General features: G+C 36.7%; 1 protein-coding gene across 3 annotated transcripts in view; it reads right to left on the reverse strand.

Moving 5' to 3' along the window:
* The window catches only part of Nipbl (NIPBL cohesin loading factor), a 181,477-nt gene that overhangs the window by 47,037 nt on the left and 121,141 nt on the right, over positions 1–13,299 (reverse strand). For all 3 annotated transcript variants that reach the window (XM_021183780.2, XM_021183779.2, XM_029469689.1), the window contains 6 exons: positions 10,075–10,257; positions 5,512–5,709; positions 5,319–5,390; positions 5,148–5,237; positions 3,487–3,590; positions 1,233–1,319 (listed from right to left, as the gene is read on the reverse strand). In XM_021183780.2, coding sequence (XP_021039439.1) covers positions 1,233–1,319; positions 3,487–3,590; positions 5,148–5,237; positions 5,319–5,390; positions 5,512–5,709; positions 10,075–10,257 — 734 coding nt within the window. The remainder of the gene's footprint in view (positions 1–1,232; positions 1,320–3,486; positions 3,591–5,147; positions 5,238–5,318; positions 5,391–5,511; positions 5,710–10,074; positions 10,258–13,299) is intronic.

The following is a 13,299-nucleotide window of genomic DNA, read 5'->3' on the forward strand; positions in this document are numbered from 1 at the left end:
AAAAATAAATTTAGCTCAAAATTGTCCAGAGATTTTTATGTTTTTTATTAAATGCCTATTGTTATCTATGATTGCAGTTATAAATGTTACAAACACCAAGATGGGTATACACTCACTCAGTTTGTTAAGTCTACTACAATACTAGGTAGAGAGGTCTAAACAATTTAGTTGGTTGATTAACTACTGTAGTTAACTGCATCTATTTTGATACAACCAAAATTTAAATGTTTAATTTAAATTGTTGTAGTTGATATTGTAGTACTTTAATGCACTACTGTGTATAGGAACTTATATTTGTCTTTACTGTTCTCTTTGTGGCAACTCCTTTTTGCATGTGTGTGTGCTTATGGGAAGGGAAGCATGAGCATGTGTGCTTGTGTTTATGGAAGCCTAACGTTGATGTCTTCCTTGATCATTCTCTATTTTGCTTATGTGGAGCAAGGTCTCTTGCTGACCCCAGAGCTTGACAAATCTAGACAGTTTCATTTACCAGCTTCCTAGGACTGCCTACCTCTCTTCCCAAGAGAGGAAACTCTAGGCAGCCAGCAATGCTTGCCTAGGTCTTATGCTGATTCTGGGGTCAGCACTAAGGTTATCATGCTTGTAGGGCTGTCTCCCCAATCCCATGGCAACATTGTTAATAGATAATTCATATTAACATCACTAAAAGTGAAATTCTAGTAGAAATGTTAATGAATGTAATTAGTAATATGCGGTAACAAATTCAAATGAAATTTAGAATTTGCTTAGTAAGTAAAAGTTGTTTGTGAAAAACTTTATGCACTAAAAACGTGCTTTAGTTAGCTTGAACTGTCAATTTGAAACAGCCTCAAGAAGCCTGAGAAGAGAACCTCAAGTAAGTAACCATCCTTACGGCATTGGTGAGTAGACATGTCAGTGATAGATGGTCCTGACTTTTAGTTGATGTAGGAGGGCCCGGCCCACTGTGGACATAATAGCTCCAGGCAGATGGTCCTCTGTTTTAACTGAAAGCTAGCTAAGCAAGAGCCTGTGAGCCAAGTCATGAAGCAGTTCTCCTTCACAGTCTCCGCCTTATGTTTCTGCTATGTTCCGTCAGCGACGAACTGTGCCCTGATGTGTAAGATGAAATAAACCCTTTCTTCTCCCCCAAGTTGCTTTTGGTCAGAGTATTTTTATCAAACCAACATAAAGAAAACTAGGACACTTACCAATACCAGGTGTAAAATTATTAACACAGGTCTTAAACTTACATGATTTAACAAAGTGGAAAGCTTTGATCCATCCTGAATATTCTTCTCCAATATATTTAGGACTTTCACAGTTTTGTCAGTTGAAAGCTAAAAGGAAATACAAGTTGTTTTATCACTCATTGATAAAAGTTTCAAATTACTCAAGAAACAATCTAAATATTTTTCTTTGGCTATGGAAGATATAACATTACCATTCTTTTAAACAATAGTAGAACACAAAGTTTCCTCTTTAGAACTCTACTCAGTTCTGAGTTAGTTAGAGGAGGAACCATTGTTTGAAGAGACAGATAGCTGAACACTGAGTGCTCATGGCTCCTAGCTCAACTCATACCATACATCCAGGCAAGACTGGGTTTATTCTGATGGCTCTGCCCTCTGGTCTTTGGCAGTGACATTCAACATGCGCATGAAAACAAACATACAAATGAAAGATTTAACAGCACCTACGTTATCCAGCAGGTTTTTAAAAATTCAAGATGGGGGTGGTGGTGGTGGTGGTGGAAAAAGTCTAACTATTTTGAATACCAAGCATGAAATTTTGAGTGATAAAGTTAGGAAGGTGGCTGGGAAGGGTGGGCACACCTTTAATACCAGCACTCAGGAGGTAGAGGCAGTCAGATCTATATGAGTTCAAGGCCAGCCTCCTGGTCTACACAGTAAGGGCCAGGGTTATACAGACAAACCTTGTCTTGAAAAACCAAAACGGTTAGGAATGTGAAGTAATACTCACTGAATAGTATTTCTTTAAGGTTTCTAGCATGCTGGTAGCACACACACTAGCCAGAAAAGCCAAACAGATCCAACACTTGGGTCTAGCTAGATTAGTTATGCTGGCTTAGAGAAGACTGTTCCTCACCATACTGCTTTAGATTATCTTAGAAAAATAAAACTGAGGCTTTTCAACAACAACAACAACAATTTAGTCAATGGTTAGTGAATTTGCCTTCTGAAAAAAAAGTATCAGCTGCATGTACTTACTGAACGGATAAAGTAAATGACTAAGACTGGCACGGGTATCTCAAAAAAAAAATTGACATGGTCTTCCATACAAAATTCATCAATAGCTCTTTAATTATAGGTAGTACTATCAATACAACCCAGAAGTCAATTCTTTCTATTTAGATTAATTTATTTTTATTAAGTAAGTGTATCAGTGTCTTGCTTCTAAAGAAGGCATTGGATTTCCTGAAGCTGAGTAACAGCTGACCTGCCATGTGGGCTTTGCAAAAGCAGTGAGTGTTCTAAACTGCTGAGCCATCTCTTCAGTCCCAACCCCTAAAATTTTAAATGTATTTGTTTATTTTTAAGCAGATAAATTCTTGGTTCACGATATGGTATTTCTAGCTTGAAAGTCAACTTTATGGAACACTGATTATTTGGAATGAACGTAATGTTTGACCATAATTGCTCATTACCAGCCCCACACATGGAAGGAGAGAATATCTGCAAGTTGCCTTTGCTCTCCACACTCATGCCATAGAGTATATGGACTTTCCCTGACCACACACAAAACAACCAAATAAAGAAATGTGATTTAAAAATTAAAAAACAAACAAACACAGGAATATTTTACAGGCCATGTTAAAAATTATGAAATTGAAAAGTAAGTAAACATCCTTAAGGTGTTCAGAATCGATTTCAAAGTGAAGATATTGATTATCATTCAATAATTGTTATCAGCCTGGAAGGATAAGTAAGCAACTAAGACCAGGAAAGGTAAAGACTCCGAGTACTAGTTCTGTCCTAGAGCTAGTTAGAAGGGGAGGGGACGGGTATCTACACACTAGTCAGGCAGTACTTTACAGGGTGCTATGCTATTCCATTAGAAGAATGAGATGCTGCTGGGAGAGAGGACTGACCAAAGCCTGCAGCAGTGAGGCTATAAATATGAACAGTAATTAACCAAACACTGCCATATTCCATTAGCGCCTCCAAGCAAGGTTACTTTTACAACCACAAAGGACTAAAGTGACCACAAAGAAAAGTTTAGTATATTTCTATACTGGATAATGTAAATATCTGACAGAGTGAAGTCACAATCCATTCTTCTGTCAATGCACACATAATTTTGGTTAGAATAATTTGTACTCTTCTTTTACTAATAGATTTTTCTAAGACAAAATTCATTTAGACTCTTGAGATGTGAGTTTTATTTTTAATATGTGCTTAACTTTGTAATTTACTCTGAAAACTATAAATTAATTTCACATGCCATATATTAAGACAAATTTAAAGTTTTACTTTGCTGAGATACCTTGTCCATTATACCCATGGCTTTAATTTTAGCAGATTCACTCCCAAGTTCATTAAGCTGATGTTTTCCTAAAAGCAGTTCCTGAGGAATTTCATCATCATCACCTGAAAAATCAAGCCCATCAAACACAGGTATGTTAAAGAAACAGCTGAGACCGGTAAATTAATAAACTTTGAAAATAAAAATTTGATTGCATATATAAAGAACCCTAATTGGTTTCAGAGTTCTGTAAACCACACGTAAGCCACACCCAAAGAGAGCAGGGATGAGACGAGTCCTAGAAAGGGAAGACAGGTAGCTATCCTGTCCTTACTACTGCACATACAGTGTGGACACTTGTCAGTCACCTCTCTGCGGCAGGAGGCTGACCTGGATGATCTAAATCAACAATCTCATGCCCTCTGGCTTCTGTGTGGGTTCAGCCAGTAGGGTGCCCTGCTAGATCAGAGAGGAGAGTGATGCCAGGCTACTCATACCCCCATTCCTTCCTTCAAGGTCTCCTGCACTATGCTCATCTACAAAGGACTGCCTCTCTCTAGATACAATATGATTTTTCCGACTGAGTGAGCTTTAGACAATTCTCTTTCTTTAATTCTTTTGTGTAAAGGGGCAATAAACAGCTTCCTGGCTGTTAACCCTACTTTCTGGCACTGTCTTTCTCAATATTCATAGTTACTGTTTTTTTTTTAATAAATAATAATTTCTTTGGTAAATAATTCTTCCTCACAATGTCCTAATTTGAGAGATCCTGTTTTTATTTTTGGAATTCTATATTATATAGAAGATAATTTCTTAGCATAGATTTTTTTTGAAAAGATGAAACAGATATTCCAAATAGTTCGAATAATACTTTGATTATACTTCTCAAAAAGTACTTTAAAAACAGTCAATACAGTTTTGAAGGTGACTTCATATAAGGTGACTGATAATCTGTACAGCTTTCATATACACACTAATGAAGGTGGTATATGGTGCCTTAGATTAGGTGCAGCAATATATTCTTCTCTTTTCTTACTTTAGTTTTTTTCTAGACAGAGTTTCTCTGTGTAGCCCTGGCACTCTTGGAACTTGCTTTGTAGACTAGGTTGGCCACCACCTCAGAGATCTGCCTGCTTCAGAGTGCTGAGATTAAAGGCATGTGCCACCACGCCTGGCTCAATCAAACATTCTAAACAAATTTTTAACACATGTTGCTATACTCAGATATAATTACATCTTATCAAACTATACAAATATATCATTCAGTGTCCTGCGTTTTAGCTGGTGGTCTAATTTATTTGATATACTGTACTATTTGTTTTTCTATCAGGGCCTCAGGTTGTATGTGTGTTTGCACCTAATATCCTTATATAGTTGAACAGTGTATGACTGCACTGATGAACTGATTCCCATGTCTGCTATTTTCTCCATATTTGGGGGATATGCAGGAATTACACGGAGAAGTGTTTCCTGCTGTTGCCCTGCTGTGGTGGCAGTGTTCTCAGAGCCTAAGACAGCTACCAACTTGGAGCTTGTGTTTGCAGTAGTTTCAGTTGGATAACATGAACTCACACTAGACTTCAAGTTTCTTGATAGTATACATTATGACTGTATTTTCTATAGAATCTTGCAAAAAACTAGACACAAAGGAATAAGTAAAATATCCTGTAAATTGGTTTTACCAAATGCAGTAAAATCCATATCTTCTAAATTATCCAAAATATTCTCTATTGAGGCTGTAAATCTCTTAAAAGTTGAAGAATCCATCATTTCTGCAAGAGAGAAAAAAAATGATGCTCCCATTCTCAGCAGTAAGTAAAGCTGAAGCACATAAAGCAAAACGGAGATGTTACCTTCGGGAGTTAGCTTTGGCTCATAAGCTTTCCTTTTCTTTTGTTTTTCTTTTTTCTTCATTTTTCTAGCAACTAAAACAAACAAAAAGAAACATTGAAACTCAAGAATGATACCACAGTAACAAGTTCTTCAAAGTTAGAAGAGGAAATAGAAATTGGTTTAGAGACCCCCTGGGACTGATGAATTAATTACCCTCACTAAGGCTGGGAGGAGGGGAGTAATCTTCCATGTCAGAATCTGACGGACTTCGGTTTCGGTATCGACCACCACCCGAGCTCCTCCTTCCGTCATGGGAGTGGCCACTTCTCCTATGATCCCCAGAGCTTCTTCTGTCGCGCTCTTCGTATTCCCAAGCTTTATCGTCATCTTTTTTATGCCGTTTCCTAGAGGCTAGAAGCAAATCCCCATGACAAATAATTTACCTCACTTTAAAAGACTGTTAAAACTTGTACTTTACAATGAACTACATCTTCATTCTGTTCGTCTATGAAAGTCTAAGCCATTCATCTACCCAGAAGGTTAAATGAGGGTATAGAGAGGATACCATGAATTTGAGCATTATGTAATCTAAAGCTAAAGGTTTGTACACGAAGTTAGCTTGCTAATAACCCGATAGGAAGGTTCTGAGACGCTAAAGCACAGTGTACATTTCAGTGAGAGGTTTCAGCACATCAGTAAGAAGTAAATGTAAAATTCAGATTAATTACGACTTATAAAACAACCTTTATTTAGATATTTTTGGTTCAAAAACAACCACCATTTATAATTTTTGTCAGGAGAAGGGTTTGGGGGTAAAATAGTCAACTTTTGAGATAGTGTTACAGAATATATGTGACCAAATACTCCATCAATTAACAGCTAAGTTATACTTACAACTTAGCAATAAATTCCAGAGACTCTGATGACCTAACACCACAAACCTACAGAGATAGTATATATCAAAACTGCAAACACTAACACACTGAGATAGATAATTCTCCGACAATTGGCATGCTAGACTCAAGGCAAGCTTCTAGGCTTACGCATGCTCCAGAAGCATGTTTATATATGTTACCTTCAAAGGTCCCCCCATCTGTCCAAAGTTTATATGCACTCTGCTAAGATCAACAATACTGACAGGAGGAGCTTCTGTGCAAAGAATTTCATCTGACATATCAACTCATGTATTAAGTTGAAAATGATTTGAGCTTTAAGAAAGGGTTACAGTTCAGTATTAAAAAGCAACAGTTCTGCAGTGAAACTTAGAGGCAGTGCACGTGAAAAATACACTCTACACCTGGTGTCTGGTGTAGGCACCACTTGTTAAAAACAAGATAGGACTGATGTGTCTGTCCTAGCTTGAGATTATTACAACAGTATTTAAAAATATTTATTTGCTGTTATTTTGTATGTGTGTGTGCATGTAGCTCGGGGGCAGCTCCCCACTGCACCTTTTAAGTGGGTTCCGGGCTTGAATGTAGGTTGCCAGGCTTGTGTGACAAGTGCCTTTTCACTGATGAACTATCTAGCTGGTCCCTATACCAGTTACTATAGTAACAAATTGCTGGTGACTAGTCTGTTGATTTTTTTAAACACCTTCCTTCCTCTGACTAGCTTCTATGAATTCCTAACTATGATCAATACAGAAATATTAAAAGAAACCTCTTGAACCCACTACAAGGCTTAGATTTAAGGATGTCAATCTGGCTCGAATGCCCTATTTATATTTGTGTTGGTATCACTATGTGTGAACAATAAATGTCTAAATGCCATAATTATTCCTGTTCATGATCTGGTTTGCTTCCTGGTACTAAACTCTAGTATGGACAGAAAAGGGTAACTTGGTCTTAAAAGAGTTGTTATTGAAAACAGCTCTAGGGGAGTGAATATATTCAAATCTTCAATAGTTTACTTCATAACTATTGAAGATATGAGTCTCTTTAAGCTATAAACTATGTGAGAAGAGGCAAGACCTCCTCACGTTTATGGTTAGGGTATGTTCAAGAACACCCACTATTTAAACAACTTGTTTCATTATTAGAGAAAAGGGGGAAGAGAGACTCACTTAGATGGATCATGTGTTTATATAATATTCACTAAACATTTTGCAACACTTCAACAGTTACTGACTTGTCTACCAAATAAGGAACTAACAAAGTTGCTCAGAACGAGGCATGCTATAATGTCAAGTATGAGACCTTATGCTTACGAACCAAAACTACAAACTATTTTACTCTATATTTTAATTAATTAAAAAAAATTCTATATTCGGCCTTCAATTCTATCACTATAAATCCTTGATAAATCTTGTGGTTATTAGGAATTATACAGTATGCTGCACTCATCATTCTTTAGAGGCCTTAGGGCATCTTTCTGTCCCATTCATTAAAGTTTGGGCAGTTTGGATTAGAACAGAGTGAATAACCCCACAATGTTTATACCACAGTGTGTTCCATGAGGTTAGCACCATCCCAATTAGTAGGCTAGCTTGTTAATTTCTCTATTTCCCTCACTGCTCTAGAAGAAGCAGAGGACGGATAGGAGCACAAACGAGACCCAGGAAGTATGAATTCACAGTTCTCTACCTCCCCTTTCGGAATTTTAGTGCTCCCCACCCCCATTTCCTTCATTCTCCCTCTCCACCTTTTCCTGGTACCAGTGACTTTATATTTGTATTTTGGTTAAGTTCATCTGTTAAGTTCAACTTTCAAAGAGTTTCTTTGGTTATTTATTTATTTACAAATTACAATACTATTTCCTTAATCCTTAGATTTTAGTAAACCAATTTGTTTAAACTTCAGGGAAGTCCTAAATTTCACAAAGTCTATCTCAAAACAACATAATTTTTCCAACTACTGTTCACATGATACTTTTTAATTTTGTACAGTAGTACAAAACTTTGGTTACTCTTATAGCAAAATGACAATTTGGTTCTTTATGTCAATTGAACATTTTCAACAGTCGAATCAGTAGACCCTTGATTTTTATACTTAACTAGATTGAAATAAACGAAGCAAAAACAGTAAACCATTCGGGTATCTTTTTTAAAATCTAGAGAAAATTCCTTTTCTCATAGCAGAAGCTGAAGCCTAAATACTCTTAACAATATTAACATGAGCTTTCAGTACTCCTGGGTACAGTTATATGGCACCCATAGTCTTAGGGTGAGGCTTTACACTTCCATGAAATGAGACAATATCTTTCACAACAGAAAGAGAAAAAAATTGTGTCTACATTGATGACAAAGGCGTGGCTCAACTTTTCCCTACTTTGTAGTTAGTGGACATTTCTGATTGTTATCCTTTGCTTTTATTATTCAGTAATTTCATAATCCGCACCAACTTAGCAATGCAGGCAGCCACTCAAGCAGCCAGAGAAGAAGTGAAGTTTATAATGAAGCTGCAAGTAAGGACTTTAGAATGGTGAAAGGATAGGGGAAGGAGTAGACAGACATGCAAATAAAAGGAACTGAATTTTAGGGCCAACACGCTTCCTTTGTCTTCTTACTTTCCAGAGCTAACCATGTTCTTATTTCACCAAAATGTTTATAATTAAAAAAAAAACTTTAGCCATTTTAATATACTGTATTGTTAATACATCTCATAATAACACAAATTATAACAATCACACATGGTAGATTATCTTGGTTGTATATTTCAATTTTAAAACGTAAAATCTGTTCAGTATCATAGTGTACTGCTCTAGCTGAAGAGCTCACAATTTTGAAAGGATGAGTAAATGAACATTGATTAAAAGCTTTGGAGGAGGTGAAGAGCTTCCATCGGCAATATACACTTAAAAATGGCAGCATGCATCTGTCCTTCCTGCCCTTGCTTGTCACACCTCAATCTACAGACACTAGGTGGAAAAGGTAGAACACACTGGTGGTCTTCCCACTTCTTTTGGTCATTATGACTAAGTCAGTTGGCACACAAGTGAAGATCTCCCATAGTCTGTTTCCACTGAATGCCGTTTAAGTCAAACAAGGTTGCTGACCCCTCTTGGCTAGGCTCAATTCTCTTGCTCCAGAAGAAGGAAGATAGGGATAAAAGAGAAGAACTTTTTCAGTGGACCAGTAGGAAGACAGGCGAGGTATAGCAAGTCTAGTGCAAAGACAGGTGATCACAGTGTTGTAGAGAGGTAGCTGTGTAGTGAAGAAGCCAGCTCTGGAAAACAGTGAAACAAGGGAGGAATTCCAGGACACAGCTGGGCAAAAGGAGAAGCCAGGTCCAAACCACACAGATAAATCACAATGTGGCTAAGCCATTCATAATTTAGTGATAGTATGGTTTTAAATATTTCTTTATCTGGCTATCTCCTACGTGTCCTTCCAGACTCAAGTGTCACCTCTTCCAGTAAGCACTCTCTGAACCCCCACTGACATTGATGGCAATGTGCTCGCACAGCACCCTGCATCTACGATTACCACTTGTAGTACAATCATTACAGATCCCCCCAACAGACTGAGACTGTGAGATAGGGGTCACATTTTTAATGTGTAGTTTAATATCCAACGCCTACTCTCTATCCGGAGTCCAGTACAGGTTAAATACAAATAGACACAGAACGGGTGTTTTCTATCACTATTACAGCTCAGCTAGACTTTTTCTTGGTGCCAACTGAACTCATCTTTCATACAGTTTTAAAGTATAAAGAAAAAAGTCTTGCTATACTAAGTTATTAAGAATTAAGGTAACTGTGCTCTTGTTAACCCCCAAATTATGTTACACATATTAATCTGCCTTTAACTCCTAAAGACAGTTAAATGATACTTACATTCAAATGCTTCATCACTATCATTATCTTCATCTGAACTGATTTCAGCATATTTTGGCTTTTCATTAACTGTGCTACGCTTGCGTTTGTTCATTTTCACACGTTCACAAAGTGGCATGGTAGATTCAATTTCTGCCAGGAGTTCAGGGGGCAATTCTTTTAACACTGATTGATCTATACTACCTATTAATAAAAGGCAAGAAAGAAATTTAAATCTGAAGATAAAAACTTTAACCAAAGCAGTAGAATAAAATAAATCTTTTTATAATTATAACTTAAATAGTAACCCTAAATGTAATAAATTTATATGCATATATAATTATATGACAATTTTAAAAATTGACTTTATTATTGTAATAACCGAGATTAATGATACAGGCATCTTGTCCATGTTAGGTAAGCACTGTCCCACTAAGTTACACCGTCATCTCTATGTTGTGTCTCTCTAGGTCTACAGCAGGCCCCCATAGCCTGAAATTAATGTAACCTTCAGTGCACGTGGTAAAATGGAGGACACACCACCTCCATCTTCCTCTATAATTCTGACAGTTGCCTAATGGTGGTTAGGTAACATCTTTACCTGTCATTGTCTATTTGAGAAGCAATTTAGTACCTTTTAGCATCATAAAAATTTTCCTTGTAAGGACAAAACAATGAACATTAAATTAAATATAATAGAAGTCTATAAAGTATGATCAATACACCAAAATATTTAAAAATGCTTACAATTGAAAATAGTAAATAAATTCAAGTATGTTATGAAATAGTTTTACATTTTCCAATAAGAGAGTAATGACAAAAAAAAAAATCTACCAAAAAACTATATTAAGAGTCATTACACTTTACCATGTAAACCTAGAGACATAAGCATTCATACAGCTTCTAGGAAGAACACGTTAGTATGATTTTGGCAGTTTAAAAATAAAGTAGAAGTAGCAAATAATTTTCTCAAGACAATTCATTTTTGATGACTAATAAAGGCGACAGACAATTTTACCTAACTTTACTTACCTCTGTAAATCTTGGTGTAGAAGATCAGAATTGATTATCTTATATGAAATATTTTATAAAATGAAATCAAATAGTTCTTTACTGGTTTAGAGCAGGAAACATTAGATAGCCAACATTAACATTATCTGTTATAATATTCAAGTAATAGTGCTTATATAAATCACGCCAGAAAAGGAAATGGGCATCATGCTATATTTCCAAGTCTCAAGAATCTATAACATTAGTTAAGACATATAATACAACACCAATTTGGAGAATATACCCATTGCTGTTCTGAAAGCTTTAACTCAGTACCACAAGGCCTCAAAGTCTTCTGCTTTTCCTACCAAGATAGACAGACAGCAGGGAGTTGATGTAAACGCATGGTGCTTAGTGACTGTTGGATTAACAGAAGACTCAACTAGGGACTCAAATTTCCAGTGAGTACATGGGATGGACAGCTCATAACACAAGCTCTTGAGGTCACAAACGGCTGGCTTCAGAGAAAGAACTGTTAGAATATGTTCCAGCACTAACTTGAGAAAAATAAAAACAATAGAAAACTGAAAAAAAAAAAAACCCTCTAGTTTTGGCATGGAGGCTCATATATTGAGTCAAAGCTAAGTAACTGAGTAAAATGTTAGTGGTCATCAGTGTAATAGGATAGAGTATATGATTATAATTCAGGTCACAGAGCAAGGTCTTAATTTAAGTGAGTAGAGAGACACGGCAGCAGCGTGCAAAGCTGCCTTAGTTTTGCTTAAGAACATGTAGGTCTTGAATGCTTCCTGGAAGGCTAACTGTGGTTGTGTGCTGATCTGATCGCCTGCCCCACACGAGGTGGGAGGAATAGCTAACAGTCACTCAGAGAAGACTTATGAGGCTAAGCGGTGCAAGCGTCTAGGCAGCACTCCTGACAGAAACATAACTCTGCAATGTATGAACTGCTGAGTCTCCTTTGTGAGTTCCTTGTTTTCTTCTTTTAAAAACTCATTATGTACTCACTATGTGGAGTGAACATGTAAGCAGAACATGTAACTACACATGCCATCGCGTATGTGTGGAAGTTAGAGGAAAACTTTACGGGGTTTCTTTTCTTTCTCTGCTGTTTGGTTCTTGGGAACTGAACTTAGGTTGCTAGGTTTGGTGTCAACCACCTTTAACCGGAGAGCCATCTTACCCAGTAATTTCAAGTGCTGCCTAATAAGCGAGTTGGAAAATTAGGTTTATAGTTGCTCACTCATTCACTCATTCATGTAACTATGTAGCTCTGGCTGGCCTGGAGCCTGCTTGCTATGTATTTCAGACTGGTCTCCAATTCAAAGTCACTCATCTACCTGTCTCAAGTTCTAGGATGGCATGCACCATCTCACTGGGAAGTTTTATGGTTTTGAGATTATTTTTAATGATTCAGGCTCTGCTGCCATGTTCCTTATGAATATATATATATATATATATATATCATATATATATATATATATATATCATCTTCTGACCCCTGATATATATATATATATATCATCTTCTGACCCCTGCTCATTCAGACTCCTTTAAAAGTGTAAAAATACAAACACAGCAAATAATGTTCAAACTCTAGCAATGCCACAGTTGAATATTTATTCAATAAAATAAAAGAGCCACACTGAAGATTTTTAGTTTTAGTCACTATAATCTTAAAATATCCTCAAATAGGGGAATACAAAGAAAGTAGATCACACTGAAAGATAATTACAAAGATGGTCGGTACCTCTCGGCCTTGTTGTATAACAGTCCATAAAATGAACTGAGGTGCTGGCTATCTTGTGGGTGTAATCACTGCGTCTCTACAAAGTCAGGGTCATTACAGATCACCTGTCACTGGGGAGGGGGTTACTGAGCATCCTGAGCCTGTCAGGGAGGCCTTAGTGTAAAATGGCTTACTTAATAAAGATACACACAATGGGATTAGTATACTGAAAGATGACTAGTATAAGTGATATGGGCAAACAAAAACAAAATACCCCCTCCCCAAAAACCAACTCAGTACTAGTATTATACTAGTTTTAATTTTGATACCAGCATTGAAAAAAAATTCAACGTTCAGTTGCCAAATTACTACATGAAAGACTATTATTAGAACATGCTTTCTAGTAAGTAATTACGTAAATAACAAGACATATGATCCCATTTCTGCTGTGTTCATATAATGATAGGAATGACATGCAGCAGGGACATTCTAAATATACAATGCTTACA

Source organism: Mus caroli, chromosome 15 (assembly GCF_900094665.2).
Source record: "Mus caroli chromosome 15, CAROLI_EIJ_v1.1, whole genome shotgun sequence".
NCBI lineage: Eukaryota > Metazoa > Chordata > Mammalia > Rodentia > Muridae > Mus > Mus caroli.